The 27,201-nt window shown below is 45.8% G+C and overlaps 4 protein-coding genes across 4 annotated transcripts; 1 reads left to right on the top strand and 3 right to left on the bottom strand.

Annotated features, from left to right (window-relative positions):
- LOC8060428 (beta-carotene hydroxylase 2, chloroplastic) lies at positions 474 to 2,822 on the bottom strand. Its single transcript, XM_002446934.2, has 6 exons — positions 2,161 to 2,822; positions 1,983 to 2,042; positions 1,690 to 1,896; positions 1,401 to 1,526; positions 1,120 to 1,176; positions 474 to 983 (listed from the first exon to the last, which is right to left on the bottom strand). Exons 1-6 carry the CDS (start codon positions 2,578 to 2,580, stop codon positions 915 to 917), a joined length of 939 nt encoding a protein of 312 aa, XP_002446979.1. The 5' UTR covers positions 2,581 to 2,822; the 3' UTR covers positions 474 to 914.
- Positions 5,991 to 6,951, bottom strand: LOC8060427 (protein SPIRAL1-like 4). Its single transcript, XM_002446933.2, has 2 exons — positions 6,549 to 6,951; positions 5,991 to 6,369 (listed from the first exon to the last, which is right to left on the bottom strand). The coding sequence occupies exons 1-2, from the start codon at positions 6,843 to 6,845 to the stop codon at positions 6,286 to 6,288; spliced, it is 381 nt and encodes a 126-aa protein (XP_002446978.1). The 5' UTR covers positions 6,846 to 6,951; the 3' UTR covers positions 5,991 to 6,285.
- Positions 11,261 to 13,142, bottom strand: LOC8057617. Its single transcript, XM_002446932.2, has 5 exons — positions 12,621 to 13,142; positions 12,363 to 12,517; positions 12,144 to 12,210; positions 11,896 to 11,947; positions 11,261 to 11,800 (listed from the first exon to the last, which is right to left on the bottom strand). Exons 1-5 carry the CDS (start codon positions 13,048 to 13,050, stop codon positions 11,716 to 11,718), a joined length of 789 nt encoding a protein of 262 aa, XP_002446977.1. The 5' UTR covers positions 13,051 to 13,142; the 3' UTR covers positions 11,261 to 11,715.
- Positions 23,292 to 26,316, top strand: LOC8057616 (1-aminocyclopropane-1-carboxylate synthase). Its single transcript, XM_002448327.2, has 4 exons — positions 23,292 to 23,705; positions 23,820 to 23,951; positions 24,170 to 24,330; positions 24,866 to 26,316. The coding sequence occupies exons 1-4, from the start codon at positions 23,535 to 23,537 to the stop codon at positions 25,875 to 25,877; spliced, it is 1,476 nt and encodes a 491-aa protein (XP_002448372.1). The 5' UTR covers positions 23,292 to 23,534; the 3' UTR covers positions 25,878 to 26,316.

The following is a 27,201-nucleotide window of genomic DNA, read 5'->3' as shown; positions in this document are numbered from 1 at the left end:
AGAGTAAAATTCATCGTAATTATCCAATCCATGAACTTTCAAGGTGATCATTGATGATCTCTAAACTTGAATGTTGGTGTCATTCCAAACATTAAACTTGGTTTTGAGTTTACCCCGTTTGAATCCAGATGAGACTTACAACCAAGCTCAAGAACAGGAATGACACCATTGATGAAGTTTAGAACCAGTGGTGATTATCTTAGAAGTTCATGAACTAAATTTAGGGATCCATAGACATTATTTTTAAAGTTCAAGGACCAAGATAACACCCTCGGCCAAATTCAGGGATCAGTGATGAATTTTGTTCTTAAAAAACACTGCTGGTTAAAGTGTACTTCCAAACGCATTCCAAAATTTCAATAAAGAAATCGATGGACTAGTAGTATGTAGTTTGTGGAACCTACGAAACATATACATGTACAATATGTAATCTATGTGATTTTGGGAACGAAAACCCTCTATCACGCCAGCGCTTCTGAATGTGAAAGCAGGGAGCTTCTGAATTTTCAGCTCTGTTTCCAACCACCGAATTGAGCTTCATTCAGGTGGTTTTTCATAACATGTCTCTACAAGTTATATACACAGAATCCTAGCCACAAGAAACAGCAACACAGGGGGACCAGAACGTGCGACGTCTCCACAAAGACGCCGACGTGACAATGGCAGCAAAGCAAAAAGGAAAAAAAAAAAGTAATTCCATGGCACCGGACATCTCCATGTACGAACTGTGCCTCCCAGCCCATTCGAAATGCAGGAGAAGATCAACGCCCGTGCATCCAAATCGGCCCCTTCTGGTCGTCTGCTCCACCAAGCATCCGGTACCGACAATGAACTCAACAAAACCGAGCAAAAACGAAAACCACGGAGCTTTGCACAGCGGAGCTCGCCGCGGCGGAATGCGGACGAACCCATCATCAGATGGTCCGGCCGATTCGCGCGAGCTCCTTTTCCAGCTCGTCCAGGCCACCAACCTCCTCCAGCTCCTGTGCAACCACAGCCACAGGCACAAGCGGCTCAGACGTCAGCGGAAGGCAGCAACAGCGTGTCGGAGGGGATCGCATGCAGATTCACAGGCAAGGCGAGGACAAACGAAGGGGCACCACTCGCTGCAAGGCTCACCTTTGGTCCCAGGAAGAGCCCATACGGGACGCCCTCGAACTTGTCCATGTGGTGTATCTGCTCTCGCGACATCGCCGAGGGAGCCCACCAGCCACACGATGGCACGAGCGTGCAAAAACAAAAAAGGGCGGTAAAAATATCAGCTCAACAAGTCGGTATCTACTGGCCAGTGTCAAGTACAGTAGATGGATGCTACAGAAGTTTCCAGACGGTTGAAGGCAAAGTGGTGAGCGAGAGAGAGGTCGGTAGCCTCCTGCTGGCCTCGTCGCCGTCGTGCGTACCTTGTGAGCGGCAGCCACTCGGCGGAAGTAGGGCACGTTGGCGATGGGGCCGACCGGGAAGCGGCGGTGGACCAGGCCGTCGTGGACGAACATGTATGCCATGCCGAACAGCGTAATCCCGAGGCCCTGTTGGAGGAAGACACGTGGAGGGTGAGATCACACAGTCGGATGGGTCCGTCGCTGACGCCACCGTGCCCTACGAGGCACCGGCTGATAGAGGTGGGTCCAACCAACCAACGAACCAGACAGACACAACGAGAGACAGAAGACTCCCTAGTCCGTGGCTTACCGCGCCGAAGCATAGGCCGGGCACGAGGCCGCGGTGGAAGAAGCCGTAGGCGAGGAGACAGATGGCCGGCACGGCGTTGATGATGGCGAACACGTCGTTGAGCTCGAAGGGGCCCTCCCGCGGCCGGTGGTGCGACTCGTGCATGTGCCACAGGGAGGCGTGCCACAGCGCCCGGTGCGCCCACCGCGCCCAGAACTCCATCCCGACCTGCACGCACGGGCGCACAGCGAAATCAGCCCCAATTTCGCTAACGCTCAAGTTTATCTAGAGCCAACAAAGGAGCGCCCGCGTACCGCCGCGCCGACGGAGAGCGCGAACGTGCCCAACATCTCGCTCACCGGCACCTCGCCGCCCTGCAGTGCACGGAGGCGTAAAATTCCAGCATTGTGGCGTAAAATTCCTAGCAATTAGTAGCAACGAGAGAAGAACAGGGGAAGAAAAGAAATTAAAAAAAAAAAGGCAATCAGTTACCTCCATTTGCCAGCTGAAGCGAGAGTACACGGCGGCGACGGCCATGGACGTGAACCCGAGGCTGGACATCATGGCGGCCACCAGGTACGTCCGACGCTCGGACCGCTTCCGCGCCTTCTTCTCCGCGATGCGCCGCGCCGCCGCGGCCCTGGCCTCCTCGTCCAGCGCCGTCTCCGGCACCGGCACCGGCACCGGAGCAGCCGGGGCCCGGGCCGCCGGGTGCTCCGTGTCTGGCGGCACGAAGCACGTGACGGTCCCGAGCCCGCGGCGGCGCGCGGCCCTGGTGGTGGTGAGCGGCGAGAACGGCAGGGCGCGCCCGGCAAGGGGATGCGCCCTGCGGCGCGCCGCGGCCGCGGCCGCGAGCAGCGGGTTCTTGGCGACGAACCCGGTCATCGCGGCGCCGGACAGACCGGCGGCCATGGGCCCGTGCTTGCACTTTCCAATGGAACGCTATAGATGGACAGGACAGGGACCCGGGCGAGCGGGAGCCGGGAGTGTGAAGCGTGACAGGACAGGAGGGGAAGGCAGAGGAGACCAGGTGCACGATACTTAAGACCTCGAGTCTCCCAGAGGCTCGCTTTGCGACGCGTCCGCGGGGACGAAGAAGTGGCCGAATTGGAATGTGGCTCTCACTGGCTCACAACGGTCCATGTCACTGGTAAAGCTCAGCTCCTGCCGCCGCCAACCGATTCTGATCCAAAGGCCGGAACGGAGTTATTTAAGCATCAAACCTGTTTCTCCATTTAAGTACGAGCGCTAGATTATGTTTGTTAATTTTGCATGTAAGCATGTCCAGACGTCGAGTTAAAATAATTTAGCAAGAATCTATCTATCTCGGATTGGAGTGTTTATGAGGGAGGGAGCACCTGATTTTTTTAACACCGGTCTTCTTCCTCATTTCAGCGCTCATTGCCGAATCTTGTACTCACCCCCGGCGGTCTTCCTCTTTCCCTCCCTCCACCGCCATCATCTTCTCCTCTTCAACTCTAGCGAGCCTCCCCCATCTCAACTTGGCCTAGCCGCTGCTACCACCGTCAGGACTCCTAAACTGGTCCGCCACCATCCGCACCACTTAGCCTGCCTACCTCCCGCGACTGATCTCTTCTATACCGCCGGAGTTAGAAAACAAAGAGGGAGATAGACTTGCTAGAACCTTAAACCACTGTCGTCATCGTCTTCGTCTCCGATGGAGGAGGAGACGAACGCCTACCTCTTGGTGGCTAGCGGTACCGGAGCCGTGGACACAGGCATTGTGGGATTACGGGATTAGACGGCCTCCATTATGTCCCTCGCGGATCCGATGCGTGTCGAGAGCTGCTAAAACACTCAAGTGATGTTTAGCATTTCTGTTTAGCAAACTTGGGCCACCATGAAATTTATCCGGTTAATCAAACGAAAGTATTCCCTGTCCCGCATGACCACATGTTGTGTGCGACTGACTAGTTGTCGCATGCCAGTTGCCACGCATGATGTACCAAGTGCAGATGCAGATTACCAGGAGGCAGCAGCCCAGCAGCACCACACTCCAAACGCACGGTCAGGGCCAGCATGATCCGGCCAGTTTGTAGCTTTGCGCCGTGTACAGTGGTATCGCCTGTGAGCTGTTGTGTGGCCGAAGGCGGCGACACGCTCTGGCCTCCCCGGCCCTTCCCTCCTCTCTCTCTCTCTCTCTCCCTGGACGGCCGGACGGCAACCCACGACCGCGAGAGGGCTCTGGCCGTTGCGGTCGGCCGGATTCTGTCCCCAGCCCTTCGCAGGTCTCCGCCGCCACGAATTGGGTCGGAAAAAGTGCTCGTGCGAACGAAGAAAAGCAGGAGGGAGAAACAAAAAAAAAAAAAAACTCGGGACAGAAGCAGAGTGGACGGTGCAGAACGAAGGACGATCGCGCTTTGTGAATTGTGTGATGGAGATCCTTCCCCGGCTCTTCTGTCACTGACACGGAATGCTCTTTTGCTGTATGCATCAAATAATGCAACTGGCGGCAATTCGGCATCAGCTGAGATTTGGTAATCATCAAGGACCTCAACCTCAACTATGAGGTGTCCACATCTGCGACACATTCCACGATACGAAACAAATGAAGGGAAGCTGCGGCGCCGGCGCTATGAATTTAGTCCAGTGGGCCTAGGGTTTATGGCCGTGTGGATGTGCTTGGACCATCCCATTCCCACCACCCAGACAATGCCGTTTGGCCCAAGATCATTCCCATCTACGGCTCCTACCGGCAAAGTTGGCCTTGTTAGATGAGTGAATTTAGTGTATATACTTCCTCGTAAATCAATATATAGAATCACCTATTTCATCCAACTTTACATATATAACACTGAATAAATATGTTATAAAATTATATTTCATGATATATCTAATATTAATTTGGTGTCATGAGTTGGTGTTATTTTTCTATTTAAAAATATTTAAACTTCAAAAAAGTTAAACTTAGAATATGTTGACTTAGGATAACTCTAAAAGTTAACTTAATTCAGACGGTTACTAAAGCGTTTTCCCATCTTTTAGTCTCATGCAAAAACACTTTAGCTACCCAAGGAAATTTGTGTTAACTTTTACATTGTACAAAAAAAGTTGAGTGGTTGCACATAGCTTCATACGTATCAACCGACAACCCAACCGGTGTGGTAGTCTTCTCGATCTGTCGAAATCGTCATGACAACAGGTCCTACCAAAAAATTGAGACTCTATGCCATCGGTGGACCTACCATGAAAAGAGTCTTGTTTTCATATATGATGAATATCATTGTCATATTCGTCTTGTTTTTGTTGATTTTAACAAGCGTATCATCGGTTATGGTAGGCCGACAAGCCACAAAAGGAAAATCATCGGGATCAAAAGGTCATTCCTTGATGTTCATTTTGGCATAATCGCTTTGGATATATTTTGTATCCTTTTGTTTTAAAGGATAAGTTATTGAAATTGCGTATATCCTAAAATTTATATGAAAATTCCAATTGGTTCAATTGGTTACACCTTGTACTCCTCTCCCATTTTCTCACACTCCGCCTCTCATTTCATTTGAAAATGGCATTGGTGATAAAAACAGAAGAGTATTTTACTTCTCCTTTGCGATAAGATTAGATTAGACATGCCTAAATCAGGACATATCAATAGAAAGAAGGTTCAGAGCCACGTAGAATGACTGACATGGAACCTATGGTCTGCTAAGTAGTTTATATTCGATATTATGCAAAATCTTTGTTTTCCAAACAAAACGAAACGTCTCAAGAGACAAGTGAACCATGTACCACCACATGATCGAACTTATTTCAACTTTGCCCATCTTTTTTTTGTCCTTAGTAATTAACAAGATGTTTTCAAAATATCCTTAGACCTTCTGAAATAGTGTACCATTCTCTCTCTCTCTCTCTCTACATTGGATATCTCATTTTTTGAGGAAACAGGAGGGGCTTAGGAGCCTCTATTGAAAGATTTATTAAATGAGCAACTAAGGGGGTTACAGAAACTAAACAAATAGTCAAAAAAGGACAAGAACAGGGGGGGGGGGAGAGGGTCAATTGGATATCTCGTTGCATGGATTTATTTAGTTATAAAAAACTTAAGTAAACCAGTATCCAATTTGGTCTCCTATGCATTCCTTTTAGCTTCATAGCATATGTTATGTCATATCAAATAACCCAATAGAAACAAAATCTCACCAACAAATTAGAATCTAGGAGCATATAAAGCATAAAATCTGTACAAAATTATGTCATTACTACTTTTGGGGGACAAATAAGCTACTATATGATCATAACTTAGATTGATTATTAGTTGCAATGTAACTAAAATATCATCACTTATCTGTGACCAAAGAGAGTAGTAGCCTTTTTAAATATCCATTCAGTTTTCAATATATATAGGACTTATATACCTGGGCAGCAACAAAGTTACATCAAATATTTGTGACCAAAATAAATACGAACATGCATAAATATACACACGAGGTAAAAAGCGGAACACAGACTGTCGAAACACAAGCACGCATAATTTACATATGCTACAGCCACTCTCTGTAAATCAGATCGCCGTTCCAGTAACTGTTATGAAACCCAACAACAGCGGTGCATACGCATGCAGCCAAACTCTCTTGTAGATTAGACTGAGATCGTCTATTATTTCTCATGCTCCTCTCCGAACAGAAACCCAAGCGAGGACGCTCCTCCTGGTGCACAGCGTACCCTCGTCGAAGGTCGGTCCTAAAACAAAAGGACATAAGGAACATATATATGCAGATCATGTTGTTATGCCATATCTTCTGAACTCTGCAATCTGCTAGCTACGTGCATATATAGGTGTTCAATCATCGTATCCCAACATGCAGCTATATACGTTTATAAACTCTATGAAACAATAGAAATCGTATTATATTACTCACAGTGATAAGAAGCCCAGAGTTGTTGTGGCTTAACTGGCTGGTATGGTAGATGTTGCAAGGAGGTTTATGAGACGAGAGTATGGGGTTGGAGACTTCTCTCTTGGGAGGAGAATGAACTGCTTCAGCTCCGATCGCCTTGTTGTCATCCTTGACACTGCTGCTGTTAGTATCTGGAGACTTCTTGGTTTCCAGGTTGGATTTGGCCGTCGTGTGAGTGCGATACAGGATGGTTTCCTCCGGCTCGAAGAGGTAGCTGAGAGAGCTCCGGCCACCCCCGCTGCTCCCTCCTCTGCTCATCTTCTTCCTCTCCTGTCCTCTTTCCTATCAGTCTGTGGCTTGCAGGTGGCCCTGCGCTGAGCTTGTGTTCTGGTCTCTACTCTCTAGTGTGCCAAGTTGGAGAGGGAGCAGCTACTTATTATGGAGCTTGATAGTGAGCGTGGAGCACACTGGACACATCACACGAACGGCGATATCGATGGGTCAGCAACCACATGAGCTGAGGCCTGAGGATGTGTGCAAAAAGGCATGGGGAGTAGTTTCTTTTCTTCTCTTGTTGATGAATTGACGCGGCAATCTTCCTATGTGTTCTCGAAAAAAGGTGAATCTGATCACAAAAGAAAGGGTGAATCAGCTCAAGGGTCGTCGTTGCTAGTATGTCCGAAATCATTGTAATCAGAGGCTCCGTGTGTTTGCTGTGATTGGTGCAGGATTTTCGTTTGGATCTATTATATCCAGGAATAAAAAGCATTTTGATCTACCATATTTGATGATCACATAGACGTCAGATTAGGGGTGCAAGTGCATGCAAATTGCTGCCCCTAGAATCTCCATCGGCCATCTTTGGTTTAATTATTGTTAGTGCTACTTAACCAAATATATACGAAAACTAGTACTCCTGCTGTCCCGAAATCAGCTTCTGAAGTTTTCTTAATTTATTTTTTTTAAGTTTGATTGAATTTGTATGAAAGACCATCAATATTTATGAGACTCTTATATCATTAGATACATCATGTGACATGTTTTCATAATGTGTTTATAAATATTAGCAAGGAAGTACTAACAATTGAAAATTTGAAATAAAAGTGGTTGGTGGAAACCCTTGGCCACACCCATTAGTAACTAGTAAAACGCTGCAGTTTCGCTCGGTTGGTGCACGGTCTTGCCAACAGAAACTATTTCTGAACAGTGGACTGAGTTGATTAGCTGAGCGTACACTACCAGGACAGAGACTAATCTAAACCATAGCATTGAATCACGAACAGTATTCATGTCCAAATCACAAGTATTATGAATCATGACTAGCTAGTGTAGGACAGCAACCTCTTCAGAGAGCCAACTTACCCTATTTTGATAGGCCATTGATGTTTCAACCCGCTACTATTTGCCTCATTTTTCACTAATGTTTATCAGGAGTAGCAAGCAGCTGATGCCTTCATAAACTTATGCTGTGCAACTATCATTCTGTCAACGGGAGCTAGCCTCCATGTGCCATTCAGTCAATTAAGATTTGAAAAAAAAAATCCTTGCGATTACAGGCTTGAAAGTTGAAAACCCGTCCACATGGTGTAGTTACTTGGTCTTATATCAGTATAGCGAAGGGCACTCTTTTACAGCTTGAGACTGAAGTCTGAAAGTGACCACTGATTTCAGCCGGACAACAGAAAGATTGCTTGCCAGAACGGAATGTGCGACAGTTCAGCAATGGTGGTGGTGGTCGCAAGCTTTAGGCCTGTAGCATTTCCGGGCCCGGCCCACACCTCTCCCATCACAGCCAAATCTAAACCTAACTTTGTTTTGCCACCGCGTCTGTTTATATCGATATTTATTTATCAACATAAATGTAACGTACAGATTATATATACAAATTAATATCTGACTTGAAAGAGTAGTAAAGGTTCTTTTCCTATGATTAAAATGTAAGCAAACTACAACGGCTTAATAAGAATTTTTAGAATATTCAATCTAATAAATATGCTATTTAAGACAGATTTCCGTTAGGATCCGCTTGGTTTTTTTTTAGAACAAAAGGATTTCATGCGATGAATTTGTATTCTTTTTTTCCAGTTACCAGATGAATTTTATGTAATTCTGGCATTTGGTATACCAAATATCATGGGATGGACAATGTTTCTTGGACGAAAACAAGAAAATTTAGGTAAAACATGAACAGAATTGAATAAAGCGTGTTTCTGGCGATATTCACGACTACTGTAATTATTTAATCAAGAGAAATTGTGTGCAAGACCTTACCTGTTATTTTAGTATCAGCGTCAAGACTTTTGTTCATTTATTTTCCAAAGGGTACAATACATTGTTCACCCTTTTAAGCTGCAATCCTTTACAGCCTTTAACTACGAAAACCATGTAGGGAATAGCCTCTAACTTTTAAAAGTGAACAAACTTGGTCATCTTGTTGGTCTAAAATGTATTTTTTGACATTTTCTAAAAATCTGGATTTTTTTTAAAAAAAAACAAGTTTGAAGTTAAAACATCATAGTTATTTTTTTGAAAACATATGTTCTATCTTTCCAAGATCTGTTTAGAAATATTTGAAATAATTAGCAACAATAAAATAATATGAATAGAAGAAACCAATTCTAAATAACTCCTCTCTCTTTCGTAAGTCAATCTATACAAAGTTTTAAAAAGATTATAGAGAAGAGTATTAAGAGCATCTCTAACAACTCTACATATTTTATTCTCAAAATATAGTGTTTGTTAACTCCCAAATTAATGAGAAAAAAGAACAATCATCTCTATGAGTCTCGTATATTTATTTCTAACCTAAAAGTTTCTTTCTCAATGCTTTTTTCCTACCCAATCTCATGTTTCGATAGGATGCGCGCTCCCCTCACACATATATGCGCGTTTGCGATAAATTTTTGAAGGTCAAAAAAGATGGAGAGAGAAGATTAATAACAGGATGGGAGAGATGTTAAATTGAGTGTTTTCTTATTTTAAAAAGTGTTTTCTTATTTTGCTCAAAAATTAAGGATGGGAGAGATGTTAAATTGTTGGAGATACTCTATCAGATATAACATTAAAAATGTATAATAAACTATAAAAATACCAAACTATACAAAGTTCAAACAAATATCTAGGAAGATTAATAACAGGTATAACATCAAAGATGTAAATTATGAAAACATATTTCATAATATATCCAATTATGCCAATTTGATATTATACCTGTTATCATAATTTACATCTTCTAGGAAATATGTTTTCATAATTTTCATCAAAGATCTTTTTATTTTTAGATGAAACTATATTTTTTTTATTTTTAGAAAATAAAAAGATCACCTTTCAAACCAATCCAACGACCTTCTCTTATTTCGATATTTTTTATATAATTAAAGAAACATGCTGATTAACGTATGTTAAACTTGATGGCAGCAATGCTGATTTGCCCAATCAAGATTTGAATTCATATTTTTCTAAACTAGAATAAATTGATTATATTTTTAGATGAAACTATATTTTTATTATTTTTAGAAAATAAAAAGATCACCTTTCAAACCAACCTTCTCCTATTTTGATATTTTTATATAACTAAAGAAACATGCTGATTAACGTCTGTTAAACATGATGGCAGCAATGCTGATTTGCCCAATGCAAGGCCAGGTAACCAGACTGCTACCAAGCTTCGTTTTCCTCTTGGTTTGTATAGCTGCATGTGTAGTTGTCATCATTCGTATGAACCATTCTAAGATCTCTTATCCTGTGAAGAGAAAAGGGTGTGATGTTTTCAGATCTCTTATCCGGTGACGAGAAAAGGCTGGTTAAACGGAGCAAGAGATTGACAGCCTCGAGTCCTCGACTGGCTCATGGAACCCAAATGCAACCTCCGCCTCAGGGCAGCCGGATGGCGTGGAGAGTTCTCTTAACAGTCGCTCTCTAGGCTGAAGTGAAGAGGCAGCAACTGGAACAAATCCCATCAGATAAAGCATTAACCGTTTAACTGATTGCATACTGATTTAGAAGTTGAGTGGTTAACATTGTCTTGTATAGCTATTCAAGTTCGGTCACCATATTTATTATCATGTGCATTGCTTACCAGTATGAAAGATTTCTCATGGATGCCAGAAGCATCTCCGATGTATCACATGCGAAGTTTTTCTTAAGAAAAACAGTTAAAATTGTAATGTTTTCGTTTTTTGCGAGGAAGATGTGCATTGCTCAGTAGTATGAAAGATCTTCTCATGGATGCCAGAAGCATCTCCGAAGTCTGACATGCGAAGTTTATTCATAATTCATCACCGCAAGCAATTCGCAACGAGGTAAACATTCGAAGAGATGCAATTCGCAATGAGGTAAACATTCGAATAGAGAAATTAATCAACTAAAGCAAGTACTTCTGCTTGGGATCAGAAGGAAATTAGAGATGGGTTATCAGTCACTGAAAAATCAGAAACACGGACCGATCTTTCTTCATCACATCCAATGCAGATTCAGATTCACAAACGAAAACTCAACGGAGAGGGAAACGTCGACGACAGAGAAGCATTAACGCAGATTCAGATTAAAAAACGAAAGCAAAAAAAAAACGAAAAAACGACAACAGCAGAAGCTTTAGTAATGGCAGGAGATAGGTCATCAGAGACTTAAAACTAGGAATCAGATCATGGATCATATTGTTGCAGTTATTTTCTAATCATCTGACCATGAAAGCCACTACAGAGAGGTAACCTAAATAAATAGCATAAACTGCGTAGAGAGAAATAAAAATTGCAACAAGGAATCGAACATCGCAAATAAATCCAGAGGGAGAGATAAATTGACCCAAGGCGGACTGGAGTGAAACAAAACGGAGGAAGAGAGACAGCCGCCATTGCCGTCGGCACCGGCGCCGCAGTAGTACCCAACGCCTGTCCCCTTCGCAGCTTCTGCTTATATAGACGTCGAGAGAAGAAACCCTAGGAGGCCCAGTCTGTGTAACATGGGCCAAGCCCATGAAGCTATGCGGCCGAAGGTTACAGAATCTAGGCCGTGTAACATGGGCCCTTTCTCTGTTACGTGGGCCAAGTCCATGTACAATCCATATTTTTATATACTGTGTCCTTCCTACTGTGTTTTACGAATCTACGTACACGCACATGCATTTGGTTTGGAGCATAAGGATGCTGATGATCATGCACCGAAAAAAAAAACCTGGCCCGTGCAGGCTTTAGCGCTTCTCCCAGACCCATCGGCTCGGCCTGAAAATCTGCCGAAGGAGCGCCATCTTGGGAACGTTCCAATTTTCGACGTGCCTGGATGAAAACAGGGGCCGTCAAATATGCTTGGATACTCCTGAGCCCTAAAATCGGATCGCTGAACAGAACTGTGTATCGAAGTTTTCAAGTACCTGCACACCTTCCCTGACTCAGCATCGAAGTAGTATTCCGTGTACCCGGTTGCTGAAACGGCAGGATGACAGTAAACACCATGTCAGGGCAGGAGCAAATATAAACAGCCGGAGAAAACTTAGCAACAGCTTGAATGGACCATCATGGATAATATCATCAAGCCCTGGTTTTGCTCACTTCAACTAAAGTAAATCAGCAACTCACTTCAACGTGCAAATCAGACATGAAGTAAAACTGGATGAATCACCTGACAGGATAGGCCTCCACGGGAACGACATGACGCAGCTGAAACGCCAGTGCCCGATTGACTTGTCCTGCGACCCGGATGCAACGAGAGCAGCGGCACAGATCAGTGGATTTTTGTTTGTTTGTTTTTCATCACCAATGATTAACATCGCTACATTACAAATTACAGTACAAAGTTATAAACTTGGTCGCTGGAGATGCAGTTCCAGTTCGTACGTACCTCCATGTCCTCCCATTTGGTGAGCTTCATGTTGGATTTCTCGAGCAGAGACCCAAAATTGGTGCAGTTCCGTTTGAATCGCCGCAGGCCTCTGAAGGAGCCCGCTGGATCGGCGAACTCGCAGTCCTCCTCGTAAGCTCTCAGCGTCAGATTCCCTGCGAAACGCACGCGCGTGTTCTCTTCTCATCAGATAATTAAGCTCTACCATGCATGCCATGCCAGTCAATCGTTCGTCAGTTGATCAGAGAAGACTCAGACCTGTGACGAAATAGGACCGCGCGAAGTCCGCCTTGACGGCCTCGACCACTCCCGCGCGATCCAGTGCCGTCCCCGCCGCCGCGCCTCCCTCCGCATCACCGCCACCGGCAGCGCCCCCCTCCGGAGACGACGGCGGCGGCGGCGGCGCGGGGCGGAACAGCGACGCGGCGATGCCGAGGAGCTCCGAGCCGTACCAGGCGGCCTTGAGGACGGCGTTGTCCGAGCGGGAGGACGACGACGACGACGTCGCGGTCGTCGTCTCGGCTCCCGCGCCACGGGATCCCGCGGCGGGCTTCTGCGCGTGCACCCTCCAACGGCTGCTAGAATCCGTCGGTGGCCGACGGAGGACGGCTGCGGAGCTCCGGCCATGACGGCCGGTGGTGGTCAGTGTGGAGCTACCTGGACTTGCGTGCTGCAACGGCAACGCCATGCGATTTTTTGCGGAGCTCGCCTGTGACCGGTGAGCAAAGCCACTAGTTTCTCCTGACTTTCTCGTTGCCACTTGCCAGTTTGCCTTGTGTGTACAGAAAAAATGTGACCATCGAACATGCGGCTACGATTAATTGGGGGAGTTTGGGGCAAAAAAAAAAAATGAAAGACGTAGTACTGGGCCTCGAGAGGAACAGTTTTACTCGTCAGGCCCATGAAACTCAAGTTGGGTCATGGTTGTGGTTGCGATCGAGTCGTAGACGCGTGGGCCCAACTGGTGCGATCACGTGGAAGTGCCTTGAACTGGAACGCAAGTTGGGCTACTTGCTTGCTTCGAGAACACAGCGACGGTCCACGGACATTGCAGTCCAACTGAACCCACCAAGTGGAACGCAAAGAAGAGAACTGATTCCAAGTTTAAATATTTTTTTGGGAGAATGATGTTGGTGTTCAAAGATTCAAATCAAAGTTTCACGAAGGCACATGCGCACGTACGTATGTTCGCTTCTGGAGAGAAAGCTTGGCATTGTATTTCCTAGTCTCGTCAATATTCTCTGTAGAACCATAGCACCCTTTTCCCATAAACGCATGCGCATGGTGCCAAACACATGCAGAAAATTGTGGAAACAGGACAGGCATATGGAGAGATACTACTTGACACAGCCACACAGCTAGCTGCTGCTAGCTCGGCTGTGCAGTAACGCGCACGCATGCGAGATTGCGATCGAGTTAATTTGCTGCTGCCTATCTACGAGGAGGTCTACAAGCAGTACAGTTCTTGTTGACACTCGTCGTCATGACACACATGGTCTCGAGCCATAGCACCAAAACACTGTTGCCTCTCTGCCTGCGCAATAATTAAGAATGTCGTGAAACTGTCAAGGACTCATGAATTAAAGCATGTTCGAAACATGAATCCGCGCGTGGCGTGCAGGCATGTGTGCGATGACCAATGAAATGACCGCATGGGCAACTCCAAGGGGACCGATGACCGACAGACCGAGACGACGTCGCTTGCGACCGGCCGGCGAGCCGCGATCCTTCAGGTTACCTCTCGCAGTCGCTGTCCGGCGTCATATGAAACGCCAGCCAGCAGGCTGCAGGCAAGGACAAAACTGCAGATCGAATGAAGGAATGAAGGATCATCTGAACAGATGGAGTAGTTCATCGCCACTTAATTAATCATTATTAGTTTTTTTCTTGGAGGTCCTGCTTCAACAGGAATTGGAAAGACTGTGGGCTGCTGTCAACGCGAAAAAGAAGATACAGTACGTTGTCAATTCGTAATGGACCACACCGGCCAGTCCACCACGCACGTTCGGATGGCCGTATTTGCAAACGTAATCATCACTGTCACGGGCAGACTAGTTGTTAATCCTTTATCATGAATAAGGCCTTGTTTAGTCACCTCAAAAACAAAAAACTTTTTTAAAATTTCTCATCACATCAAATTTTACGGTACATGCGTGAAGCACTAAATATAGACGAAAATAAATACTAATTACACTGTAAATCGCGAAATAAATCTTTTAAGTCAATTTAGTATATAATTGAATAATAATTGTCAAATAAAAATAAAAATGTTACAGTAGCTAAAACCAAAAAAAATTCGAAACTAAACAACACCTGAGACGTGATGTTTTTGGATATGCACTGAATAATGATGGTTGCCAATCGAGGTTGGCCTGGACCGGCGCGCATGCAGCTGGGCCTGGATTTGATTGAACGCGGCGTCGGAGCCTTGTCAAAAACCCATATGCACGCATCTAGACACCCGCCTTTTTATTACCACTGTTTCTCACTTTGCCCTTTCGGCTGTCTTAAAAAACAACTGCGCACCTAAACGGGTTGGTTGAATTGAGGTCTATTTAGATTGAAGATGAAAAATTTTTGAGTGTCACATCGGATATATTGGAAGAATATTAGGAGAAATTTTTATAAACTAATAAAAGACAAATTACATAACTCGTCTGAAACGGTAAGACAAATCTATTAAGCATAATTAATCTATCATTAGCACGTGTAGGTTACTGTAGCACATAAGGTTAATCATGGATTAACTAGACTTAAAAGATTTGTCTCGTGATTCTCAACCAAACTATATAATTAGTTTATTTTTTATTTACATTTAATGTTTTATACATGTGTCCAAATATTCGATAAGATGGATAAAAAAAATTTTGGTGGGGAACTGGCCTGAACCTACAGCCAGGGTTTTTTTTTTCCTCCGATTTCACATATGCAGTGATGCATGCATGACAGATGACACAGCATCATCATGCATCATGCCATGCGCTTGATACCTGTCTGCCAATGCCTCATTGCCTTGTCAAAGCAGGCCACTGCAAAAGCATTCTTGAACATCCAAGCTGCTGACTGGTGACTGACTCTACTACGGGTACTAATTTGTGGTCTCTGTAGAGCATAGTACAGATGTCATATACTGATCGATATAGGAGTACCCCCATTCAGTCCTTGTTCCCTCCTGTGGTGTCGCTAGCAACTCTTACGGCACGTGTATGTACGCACGGGTGCTTGATAGATTTGACCACAGACCAATTGGTGAGCAGCATTATTACCAACCAAACACACGCATGCTATCGTTAGCTAGGTGAGGCTGACTGCCAATCCTTGTGCTGAACGTAACGCGAGTTTCTTGGAGACCATGGATGTCAGCGTGTGCGGTGCTACAGATCGGATCAACCACACATCGTGGTCTTTGCGCGCTTGTCTGTAGATGAGACTGCTGAGTCAGACCACCTCGCACACGTTTTACACTGGACCGCCCTACAGGCTACAGCTACAGCATGGCTCTGCCATGCGAAAAAGGTGAAACGGATGCGGGGACACCACCCTTCGACTGTGCAATAGTGTTGAGAGGAAGAAACAAACACCACCGGCACACCGCGAAGTCGCCAACTATGGGGCCGCCAGGAGAAAGGATCGTGCATGCTGACACGGCGACACGCAAAACCGGTTGATCCCCTACATATTCGTGCGACCACCGACCGTCGTCGTCCCGGCACCGTACCGCTGCATGCACCGCGAGGCCCAGTACTACTTGGTACGGCCTCGCCCAGCCGGTATGCGTACTGGTCACGGCACGCAGTGGAGACCGGAGAGGAGAACACCGTACCGAAACTCAAATGGTAAAAACGATATGTATACCTTAATCATGATTTTCTCTGGGCACGTGCAGTTGCGCCAAGACTGAAGGGCAATGTTATATGAAACTCAATTGTACGTCATGTTGTAATTCATGGTCAAGTTTGCTAGTCTATATTGTCTAATATTAAAAGAAGAAATATATCCATCTTTGATTTTAGTCCATTTGAAAATTCAGCAGCTGTAGGTCCCTTTACTTGGCTCAAGGAGTCATTTAGGTTCCTGAACTTTCAAAGTAATACATGTGGGTCCTTAAACTTAGCAGAGGATGTAATTTAGGTCATAAACTTTTAAGGTGATCACCACAGGTCCTTAAACTTGACAAAAGGTGTTATCTAGGTTCCTAAAACTTTCAAGGTGATTACCACGGGTCTTTAAAGTTGAGGGACCGCCGGTGAACTACTCGTTCTCACATCTGTTCTTTCTCATTTGTTTGTATATCCATCACTCCTACATATCTTTTTCCATCCCTCGATCAAACTCCACTTTTTGAGAGAAAAATCTTCGCTAGTGTCATACCACTTATATGACGACCTAAGCTCGGTCGAGCTCGTGCACGTCGTGGCCCTTATAGCTTGCGTAGGGGGGGAGAGGTGTGGGATTGGTAGCTCACTTTTCACTTTTTTGACCTCACAATAGGTGCACAAAATAGACACCTATTTAAAATATGACAATCTCCAATCAATTTTTATATAGGATTAATCATTTATTGCACCTATCATTTGTTTATAGGTCTTGGAATTTTATTTGATTTAACTGAAATCCAACAACAAGCTAACTCATTATAATTGGCTTGGACATATCTAAGTGGTCACGTAATAATAAGTTTTATATCTATTACAGCGTAAGACACATTTGCTAGTATTTATAAAAACAATAAGTTTCTTTTGACTGTATCCTGTTCTTTGCCCCCCTTCCCCCCTCTTATAGTCCCTCATTCTCTCCCCCGTCCATCAATCTCTCACCCCGCTCATCTTTTCTTAGCCCTTGATTCATTGGCATTTTATGTACTCACACTCTTCTCAGTTTCATAGGTGGCAAATATAGACACATGATAGGAGTTAAAGCCCAGGTAGTAAGCGTAGACCCATGGCATGAATCTGAGATCCTTGCTCTCTTTGTCATGGACTCATGGCCAAGTAGTTGGTGCAAGAGGACCATGTTATCACGTCAATGCCAGTGGCACGATAAAGGAGTCCACGTCATCATTATCATGCTATTGCATGTGACACGATAAAAAAAGGACTAGTTAAAAAACAACTTTTCAGACATAATATTTTTAAAATGTCGATAAAAAAGTTTATATTTTTTTGGAAAAAATATATTATTAGCCCATATTGGACTCTGTAAGTACTTGCTGAAACTTCATGCCGGTGCCATACGTTCTTTATCCTTTCCTCCACTTAGTCGACGAATGGTAGTAGTTTCTAGAAAAAACTTTCAACACCATTCACATTTGTTCTTTTTAATGGGCACGATTGACATTTGTTTTTGAAAATGAGCACCATTGACATTACTAATGTCCTAGAAAGAACCAGCAGAGAGATTGGACGATACATACTACCAACTGGATCAGGGTGAAAGTCATAACCAAGTATAGTACTCCGTATCAAATTTTTACTGTGAAGGGACCTTTATATCTTTTTTTATGAGACCTAGTTACAGATGCAAACGCTCACAAACACGGGCGCACACTCACTCCTATAAACGCACGCACACACATTCTATCCCTATGGGCATCTTCGAAGAACCGAGTCAGACCGACAAATCTCAAGATAGTACAATCGGTTTGAAACAGTATTCACATTAACACCGAGCCGTGTGTAGGGTTACGCATGCACGTCACCGCCACCAACGAGTCAACTTGCTACCACTGCCGCCGGCGCCGGGGAACACTCTCCTTCTTCCTCTCTGGTATATCTACCGGGGATACAAAGGGGAGGGGGTCTATCTTCTTTCTCGCAATTTTCATATCTTATTGCTTCAGCTTAGTTTAAATAAACATTCTGGTGAAATGATGTCTGCCCGGGTTCGTGTTTCCTGCGAATAGGTAATCGTCACAACAAAATCGCCGTTGTAGACATCGATTTCATTGACAGACGACCAATTTATGGCCTTTATTTGCAAGAGGATGGATGTTTCTGGGAGTCCTCTATGAGGACAATGACTTCGTCGATGGTCATAGAGAGAAAATCAAGGTCTAAAGGTGATGTATACGTATCGGCATCCTATGTCATACTCAACGATGCAACTATCAATATTCTTTCAGTAATTTAGATGTGTTTCAGACTAGTTCTGAAATGTTGGATTATACGACATGTCTAATATTTTAGGGTTGGTTGTTGGATTCGACATAAGGACTGCACTTTGGCTCCAGCATTCGAAGTAAGTCATTAGGGGAACAAAGGCGATGGAAGAATATAGATAGATTATTATGTATTTTTTTATTTTAGATTGTTTCATATGTAATTTGGGGATGTACTGATATTTTAGCCAGGGTTACGAACATAGTCACCGCCACCAATGAGTCGCTCGCTAACACCACCGCCGCCGAGGGCCCCTCTCCTTCTTCCTCTGAAGTGCATCTGCTGAGACAACAAAGGGAGGGGACCATCTATTTCCCTGTAGTTTTCATATCTAGTTGCTTTGGTTTTAGTTCAAATACATCTTTTGGCCAAATCAGATGTTTTTCAGCTAGTTCGTGTTTCCTGCGATGGCTTCAATGATTGCAACAATATAATGAAATTTCCATTGTAGGCATCGGTTTTATAGACAAACAGTCAATTTATGGTTTTTAACTGCAAGGAGAGAGGTGCTTCTAGATGTCCCTACAGGGACACCGACTCCGAGACATTGATCTCATCTTTAATGGTCACAGAGGGAAAATCAAAATCTTGAGGTAATATATCTGCATCCTATGTCGACAATGTAATAACTGATAATCTTTCAGTGTTTTAGATGCGTTTTGAATTGGTTTCGAAGGGTTGGATCTTGTGGTATATCCAATGTTTTGGAGTTAGTCGTTGCGTTCGTGAGAAGCCATTGTGTAAGAAGATGAAAGAATTTAGATAGGTGAAAGGTCCTTGTTTGGTTTTGATAATTGAGTGACAACTTAGGTGGACTAATAGTGTTTATGTGAGATACACAGGAGATTAGTCCACAGGTGATGATGTGATGAAGGAGCTCATTGCATATGAGACATGACATGGAGTCATGTGACCAAAGTGGAGAAGATCAAGATGAGGCTTGGCTTGATGGACCGGTTGCAAGAGTGAAGGGCAAGTCAGAGTCATTGAAGCGAGGGACCGCGTGTGACGGTGAAGCTTGAGCAAGACTTAGCGCTGATGGACCGAGGCAACGGTGAAGAGCAAGTGAGGTCAAGATCGATGAACCAATACGGTCACGTGATGATATGAAGTGGATCATATCATTTGGTGATTGGTTGGTGCATGTGTTGCATCAACATCGGAGGAGATGAAATGAAAAGCGCAAGGCAAAGGTATAACCTAGGGCATTTCCATTTCACCGGTCATAGGTGTGTAGAGAAGTTTATGACCGGATTTAGGATAGATGGTCGTACTATCAAGAGGGGCAAACTTGTTTGCATATCGGTCATCTAGTGCCACTTGAGCGATCTAACTTTGCATACATGTTAGGATCGAGTGGCGTGGGAAGTTTGATAGGCTAACTCCTTTGGGAAAATATTTGTGAAAATGCTAACACACTTGCACATGGTGGTGTTGGCACTTTTTCAAAGGAGAAGGTGTTGGAGTTGATTTTGATCAACTTGGAGAAGAGAGAGAAGTCTTTCGGTGTTCTCCGGACATTAGGATGGCTTTTAGATTGGAATACTGCTTTGATCCATTTTGATTTGGATTGAGTATTCATATAGATTGGATAGCACTCTAAGTAAGCTTTCCAAAATATCCAAGATCATCGAATTCGGAGTTCGGAGCTAGAAGTTAGCAACCTAACAAGTTGAACTGCAGGCACAGGACGCTGAGAGTCCGGTGCGCACAAGACGAGTCCGGTGGCACAGGACGCTGAGAGTCCGGTGCGCAAAGGACGAGTCCGGTGTCACCGGACGCTGAGAGTCCGGTGCTGCTGCAAGTTTGCGTTGCTCTTTGCGTATGCGTCCGGTGCACACAGGACGCGTCCGGTGTGAAGCAGCAAAGTGTCCGGTGCTACTGTTCCAGATGCGCGTGCGTGTGCTAGCCGTTGGTGTCAACGGTCGACTTCAAACTGCTAGTGACACGTGGCTGTTTCTAGAGCACCGGACGCAATGTTCCAGCGTCTGGTGCTACCTACAGTGAGTCCGGTGCTCACGACTTTTGCCCAATGAAGAAGCAACGGCTAGTTTAGCCCTTGGGGCTATAAATAGAAGTGGTGGCCGGCCTTGGCTGGTGCTGAGCACCCTTGGGACTTAGTGTCCATTCTTGGGGAGTGCTAGTAAAGCCTCTAACTCACATATGCTTGATAGTGATCATCCGATTGTGTGAGTGAGCGATTCTAGTGCGTTGCATTGAGAGATTGCATTGAGTGGCACTAGGTGTTCATGTTGCAAGCCGATGGTGCTTGTTACTCTTAGAGGTTGCCACCTCCTAGACGGCTTGGTGGCTTGTGACTCCGTCGAAGCACGCAAGGAGATTGTGCGGTGCTCTGGAGAAGAGATTGTGAGGGGTACGGTGCTCACCCCGTGGGGATCGCGAAGAGCAACTCTATTGGATCGTGCGTGTCATTGAGCTACCTCGCTTGTGGGTAGGTTCTTGCGGTGTTCTAGTGGGGACGAGGTTCCTCTAACACCTCTTAGCCGTCGAACCACCAAGTGTTGGTCGACACAACGGGGACGTAGCTGGGTGGCAACCAAGTGAACCTCGGGAGAAAATCATCGTGTCAACTTTGTTCTTCCCATTGGTTTGTAAGTCCCTAACACAAGCTTGTTTTTACATTCTCTAGTTTGTGCTTGTGTAGTTGCTCTTGTAATTAGTTAGCTTGTGTAGCTTGCTAGTTACCTTCTTGCTTGTGTAGCTAGAAGTAATTTCCCTTGCGTGACTAATTTGGTTTGTGTAACCTTGTTAGTCACATTACTTAGTTTGTGTAGCTAAGTAAGTTGCGCTCTCTAATTTGGCATTGGTTGCCTTGTTATTGAGCTTGCTAGTAAGCTTAGGCTTTGTGCGTTTTGCCTCACTAGTTTGTGTAGGAGCTCCTCCAGTTTGCAAAGTACTAGTTGCATAGGTTTGTGTGACCTTGCTCCTAGAATTGATTAGGTGAGCTCTTGCTAAGGTAGCACCTTGCTTGCTTGTTTAGAATCTTTTCAAGGTGTTAGAGAACTTAGATAGAGAGGTGTAGTCTTGGCTAGACCGATAGTTTTAATTCCGCATTTGTTTCGGTTAGCCAGCGCGATAAGTTTTAGAAATGACTATTCACCCCACCTCTGGTCCGCCATCTCGACCCTTCAATAGATCATTATGTATTTTTTATTTCATAGTTTAATATGTAATTAATTTAGGGGTGTATTATGTCAAGATTTAATATAAGTTCCTCTCCTTTGCAAAAAATAATAATAAATAAATAAATGAAAATAAAGATGTACCGTGCCAAGACTTAAAACCACGTAGTACAGTTATTCCAAGCGTTCCTTGAACGAAAGCGATTGTAGTCAGTGTTGGTGGCCAAGTTCGCTACAGGTTGTTTAATTGAAGGAAAGCGATTACTATAGCAGCCAAGGCTAGCCAGGGCCATTTTTACTTGTAGGTTGACTGCACACCAGCTGACCAGCATTGCCGCCAGTAGGTTGACTGCACACCGAAAATATATATTGAGCATTTATTAACCTTGACTTCCTCCTCTGAACTCCGGCCATTTGTCACAGTATGATCGGCACCATTTGTCTCAGCTTGACAATCTCGCGCCATTGGCCATGTGCCCATGTCCATATTGCACATTTGCACTCCTACTACGTGCTGTCCAGCCTTTCGGACAGGACCAAATAACTGCGCAGGCAGTTGGGGCATTTGGGAGCTGTGTGAAGGCAGGTGGTCCTCCGCCAGTCCGCCGAGAGACCACGGAGAAGCAGGAAGAACACCAGCCGGGGATGACACCGTGAATGGCCCGCCTCGGCATCAAGCAGCAGCACCAGACTACCGGTGCAAACAAACGCCGCCACCCATTTTCTCGCGAAACCGGGTGCGCCGGCTGTTCAGGTTGAATACTTGAATCCTTCCTAGTGGTCGTGCTAGGCTGCTAGCGAACCCTGCAAGTTCAGTTGCGGGTCTAAAACTCATTAACTATCCCACAAGCCGCCGATAGACGTAGAACCGACGCCGCGCGCGCCGGCTACGCTCTTGGACCGGCGTAACTGCCTACTGCCATCACCATCCATCAGCTGGCCGTCGCGCGAAACTGCTAGTGCCTAGTGCCGTAACTCTTTTCTCGACCCAAAGTTGCAGCCGGTTAATTAACCTGCCCAATCTAACCTCGTATACGACTCAAGCACAGCGTCGTCGTCTGGCTCGCTAGCTCATTGCTCAACCGAACGACCTCACCAGTCATCACGTCGTCAACAGCTAATTCAATTCACGCCTTGTTCGAAAGTCTTTTGTACTCTACCATTTTTATTTTATTTGATAATTATTGTCTAATCGTAGACGTACTAACTAGTTTTAAAAAAAATATCTCATAAATTACAGATAAACTATATAATTAGTTTTTTATCTATATTTAATGTTTCATATATGTGCTTTAAGATTCGATGTAACGAAGAATCTTTAAGATTTTGAGGATAAATTAAACAAGGTTTTAGTTTTTCGGTTCCTGAGAACCCATAACCTCACTCTCCAACTCATTAAATTTACATTAAAAAGTGTACAGAACACACATCTCAATATACTTTTACATTGAGATATGTGTTTCTATAAGCGAATTCAAAAGACGGCTAGGCGATTTGAAGGGTGACTGTAACGACGAGAATACGGCAAGAGAAATGTTCAAAAGGTCAGCGAGGCCCCCACATGTCTCCGGTCGCGTTCGCATACCTTATTAGCCACCCTCTGTGCTTCACGGAAGTTTCGCGGGGCAACGAATGGACGCGTCCGGCGGCTCTTATAAACCAGCGCGCGCCCCAAACCGGGAGAGACCATCACCAGAAGCTGCAAGCTCTCCTTACAAAGCCTCCAAGGCCTCTTCTCCAGCCGCCCAACCACAGCCAGCTAGTAGTGATCTCTCTCTCGGGAGCACACAGCTAAGGCACAGCACCTGTGCTAAGCTCCTGTTTCGTCGCGGCCAAGCTTTCTGATCCTCGGTAGGAACAACCGACGTCAAATGGCCGGTGGTAGAAGTGCCGAGCATCAGCTCCTCTCCAGGATTGCCGCCGGCGATGGCCACGGCGAGAACTCGTCCTACTTCGACGGCTGGAAGGCCTACGACATGAACCCTTTCGACCTGCACCGCAACCGCGACGGCGTCATCCAGATGGGCCTCGCCGAGAACCAAGTACGTAACGCCGTACCCCTGCAGCTCTCTGTAGACCGTAACTCGACCTGTAACACTGCCCACAGCTGCTGTCGATCGAATTGTAGCTCATGTAAGTACTGGCGTGTGCTGCAGCTGTCGCTTGACCTGATCGAGCAATGGAGCATGGAGCACCCGGAGGCGTCCATCTGCACGGCGCAGGGCGCGTCGGAGTTCCGGAGGATAGCCAACTTCCAGGACTACCACGGCCTGCCGGAGTTCAGAGAGGTAACGACTAACATCTTGGCTAATACTCCAGAATCATTGATTAGGTTTGCTGCTGTCCAATGGCGACTGCTTGCGAAAACGACGGAGCAGCTACCGGCCGGCCGGCGGCTAGCTCGCAGTCGCCGTCCTGACAGATCATCTTCAATCCACGTCTAGTAATTAATTAACAATCGCAATGTGATAGCTGACGTTTTGATCGACTCGTTGTTTTGTTGCAGGCGATGGCTAAGTTCATGGGGCAGGTGAGGGGCGGGAAGGTGACGTTCGACCCCGACCGCGTCGTGATGAGCGGAGGAGCCACCGGCGCCCAGGACACTCTGGCCTTCTGCCTCGCTGACCCAGGCGACGCCTACCTCGTGCCGACGCCATATTACCCAGCGTATGTCCTGACGTCGTCCTTAATTTTCAACCAAAGTACTCATGTCCTAGTCATCCATGCATTAGACTCGACTCGAAAGTTGGTCAAATGCACGGAAAAAACTGAGCTAATTCGAGCACGTGTCAAAGTCAACTAGCCAATTCTAGCCCCCCCCCCCCCCCCTCACCTTTCCTTGTTTGGGTAACGTTTCAAAACTTACCTTGATCAGGAACCACTGAAAGCAGATTTTCCACCATAATCAAATCAAAGTAATCAAACTCTTGTTAGTCGCATGGACAATCGTCGTCAAGTGGACAACGCAATCTAATTAAGTTAGTCACGCAAGGAAAAACCATGCAACGTTATTTCCTACACGGTCTAGTCTGTTCCATGCGACTTTAATTTTCATGCACGTTTACATCGTTGACCGTTCCTACATATGCATGCACGCACGACGTACGACACACTGACACCGTACCTGTTCCTCTTTCTTCATTCTCGCGAGCCCTGCACCTGCACCCCTGACACTCTTTTCGTTGTAATGGTGTGATTACAGTTTCGACCGTGATTGTTGCTGGAGGTCAGGAGTGAAGCTGCTGCCCATCGAATGCCACAGCTCAAACAACTTCACCCTCACACGGGAGGCGCTGGTGTGGGCCTACGACGACGCGCGGAGACAGGGCATCCGCGTGAGGGGCATCCTCATCACCAACCCCTCCAACCCGCTGGGCACCACCATGGACCGCGCCACACTGGCGATGCTGGCCACGTTCGCCACGGAGCACCGCGTCCACCTCATCTGCGACGAGATCTACGCGGGCTCCGTCTTCGCCAAGCCGGACTTCGTGAGCATCGCCGAGGTCATCGAGCACGACGTCCCCGGATGCAACAGGGACCTCATCCACATCGCCTACAGCCTCTCCAAGGACTTCGGCCTCCCGGGGTTCCGCGTCGGCATCGTCTACTCGTACAACGACGGCGTCGTGGCCTGCGCGCGCAAGATGTCCAGCTTCGGCCTCGTCTCCTCGCAGACGCAGCACTTCCTGGCGAAGATGCTCTCCGACGGCGAGTTCATGGCGCGCTTCCTCGCGGAGAGCGCGCGGCGGCTGGCGGCGCGCCACGAGCGCTTCACCGAGGGGCTCCGCGAGGTCGGCATCGCGTGCCTGCCGGGCAACGCGGGGCTCTTCTCGTGGATGGACCTGCGGGGCATGCTCAGGGACAAGACGCCCGACGCGGAGCTGGAGCTGTGGCGGGTCATCATCCACGAGGTGAAGCTCAACGTGTCGCCAGGCACGTCGTTCCACTGCAACGAGCCCGGATGGTTCCGCGTCTGCCACGCCAACATGGACGACGACACCATGGAGGTGGCGCTCCGCAGGATCCACCACTTCGTGCGCCAGCACCAGCAGCAGCAGCAGCAGCAGAGCAAGGCCAAGGCCGAGCGCTGGGCGGCCACGCGCCGCCTGCGCCTCAGCTTGCCGCGCCGGGGAGCTGCTTCGCACCTCGCCATCTCCAGCCCCTTGGCGTTGCTGTCGTCGCCGCAGTCGCCCATGGTCCACGCCAGCTAAGTCACCGAGCATTCGGCAAGACTGGCTGTAGGGTGCGTGTGCCCGTACATCCGTACGTGCACCTTTTTTTTCCAGTCACATGACTACAAGCAAGTCTATGTGATCGTTGAGAAAAAGATTAGACAAGAGTAAATGGGCGTACGTAGCTAGTTTGACGTTATACAGAGACGTTCTGCAGGTATCGGTAGTCAAGCAGGACACATTGTCCTCGATTCATTCGTGCATATGTTTTTTTTTTTGGCGAAAAAATCGCGTATATGGTTTGGTTTGACGTTAGTATAAAGCATGGTAGAATAACGATCGGATATGGTAATTTAATCCTGCCGATCAATTGTTGTTGTAAACCTCTGAAGGAAGTTTATAACAGAAGCACAGTACCACAAAGCGTGAATAAAAGACAAGTTTACTAATCATAATTATCTATATCGAGTTACTCCTACAAGATTTCTGAGTTCTTATTTTGGATTTTTATTCACATATATATAGCAATTAGCAAGTGGCTTGCGCACTGCACGTAGCGCTTGTGGATAGCTTTATTACTATTTTTATGTGAAACCAGTTCTTGAAATAGTTTTGTTTGTTTGTTTGATTATAATGTTTCTCTCCATACATCCTAAATATATCACAAACTTTTCCCATCAAGTTCTTGATTTTAAATCTGTCGTTATCTTCATCCCACCCCCCCCCCCCCCCCCCCCCCCCTTTTCTCGCACTCCTACATATATCCTCTGTGACTGTTCGATTTATGTCTAGGCTAAATCATGGTAGTCGCACTCGTACAAATTAATATCCATCATGTGTGGCTGTGCGATTTATGTCAAGGCTAAATCATGGTAGTCTTTAGCTTCCTTTTTGTAAGCTCTGTTCCTCAATAAAAACCATTGTCTAAATCTCTTAACTATTAATATTGTTTAGTCTTGTCGTTTTTTTGTAAAGTTAAATTTTGGACCGTCTTAGACTTTCTCTTGTAGATCTGTGATTTTCCTTTCTGAAAACATAGCTGAATTCGTCGCAACAATCCTACTAGAACTAGAACAATGTTCAATGTTGCCTCAAGCGACCGCGGAACAAATTGCTTTCATTGCACCACCTCACAAGCACTCCTAAAAAAAAGTATGTCAGTCACATTTGCTGCTGCATGCTTCTAACCAATTTCTCGCAAGGAAAAACAGCTACATGATGTCCATTGCGCTGCCTGTGAAATTTTCTGACAAAATTATTATGAGCTATGTATATTGTAGATAAGTTATAAGTCTGTGTAGCTAAAACAAGTATAAAACCTATCATCTCTCTATCTTTCTTGAAACATATGTGTCTCTTCTAT

This window comes from Sorghum bicolor, chromosome 6 (assembly GCF_000003195.3).
Source record: "Sorghum bicolor cultivar BTx623 chromosome 6, Sorghum_bicolor_NCBIv3, whole genome shotgun sequence".
In the NCBI taxonomy this organism is placed as follows: domain Eukaryota; kingdom Viridiplantae; phylum Streptophyta; class Magnoliopsida; order Poales; family Poaceae; genus Sorghum; species Sorghum bicolor.
The sequence above is the reverse complement of the archived record's forward strand: the minus strand, read 5'-3'. Positions and strand labels throughout refer to the sequence as shown.

What these genes read in the sequence shown, in the direction of transcription:
- LOC8060427 (XM_002446933.2), bottom strand. Translation starts at nt 6,845, where the DNA reads ATGAGCAGAGGAGGGAGCAGCGGGGGTGGCCGGAGCTCTCTCAGCTAC. An exon ending in ACTCTGGGCTTCTTATCACT is followed by an intron (nt 6,370 to 6,548) that starts GTGAGTAATATA and finishes CTTTTGTTTTAG; the next exon opens with GACCGACCTTCGACGAGGGT.
- LOC8057616 (XM_002448327.2), top strand. Translation starts at nt 23,535, where the DNA reads ATGGCCGGTGGTAGAAGTGCCGAGCATCAGCTCCTCTCCAGGATTGCC. An exon ending in TGGGCCTCGCCGAGAACCAA is followed by an intron (nt 23,706 to 23,819) that starts GTACGTAACGCC and finishes CGTGTGCTGCAG; the next exon opens with CTGTCGCTTGACCTGATCGA. An exon ending in GCCTGCCGGAGTTCAGAGAG is followed by an intron (nt 23,952 to 24,169) that starts GTAACGACTAAC and finishes GTTTTGTTGCAG; the next exon opens with GCGATGGCTAAGTTCATGGG.
- LOC8060428 (XM_002446934.2), bottom strand. Translation starts at nt 2,580, where the DNA reads ATGGCCGCCGGTCTGTCCGGCGCCGCGATGACCGGGTTCGTCGCCAAG. An exon ending in GCTTCAGCTGGCAAATGGAG is followed by an intron (nt 2,043 to 2,160) that starts GTAACTGATTGC and finishes CGTGCACTGCAG; the next exon opens with GGCGGCGAGGTGCCGGTGAG. An exon ending in GAGTGGCTGCCGCTCACAAG is followed by an intron (nt 1,177 to 1,400) that starts GTACGCACGACG and finishes TCGCGAGAGCAG; the next exon opens with ATACACCACATGGACAAGTT.
- LOC8057617 (XM_002446932.2), bottom strand. Translation starts at nt 13,050, where the DNA reads ATGGCGTTGCCGTTGCAGCACGCAAGTCCAGGTAGCTCCACACTGACC. An exon ending in GCGGTCCTATTTCGTCACAG is followed by an intron (nt 12,518 to 12,620) that starts GTCTGAGTCTTC and finishes TGCGTTTCGCAG; the next exon opens with GGAATCTGACGCTGAGAGCT. An exon ending in CCAAATGGGAGGACATGGAG is followed by an intron (nt 12,211 to 12,362) that starts GTACGTACGAAC and finishes TCCGGGTCGCAG; the next exon opens with GACAAGTCAATCGGGCACTG.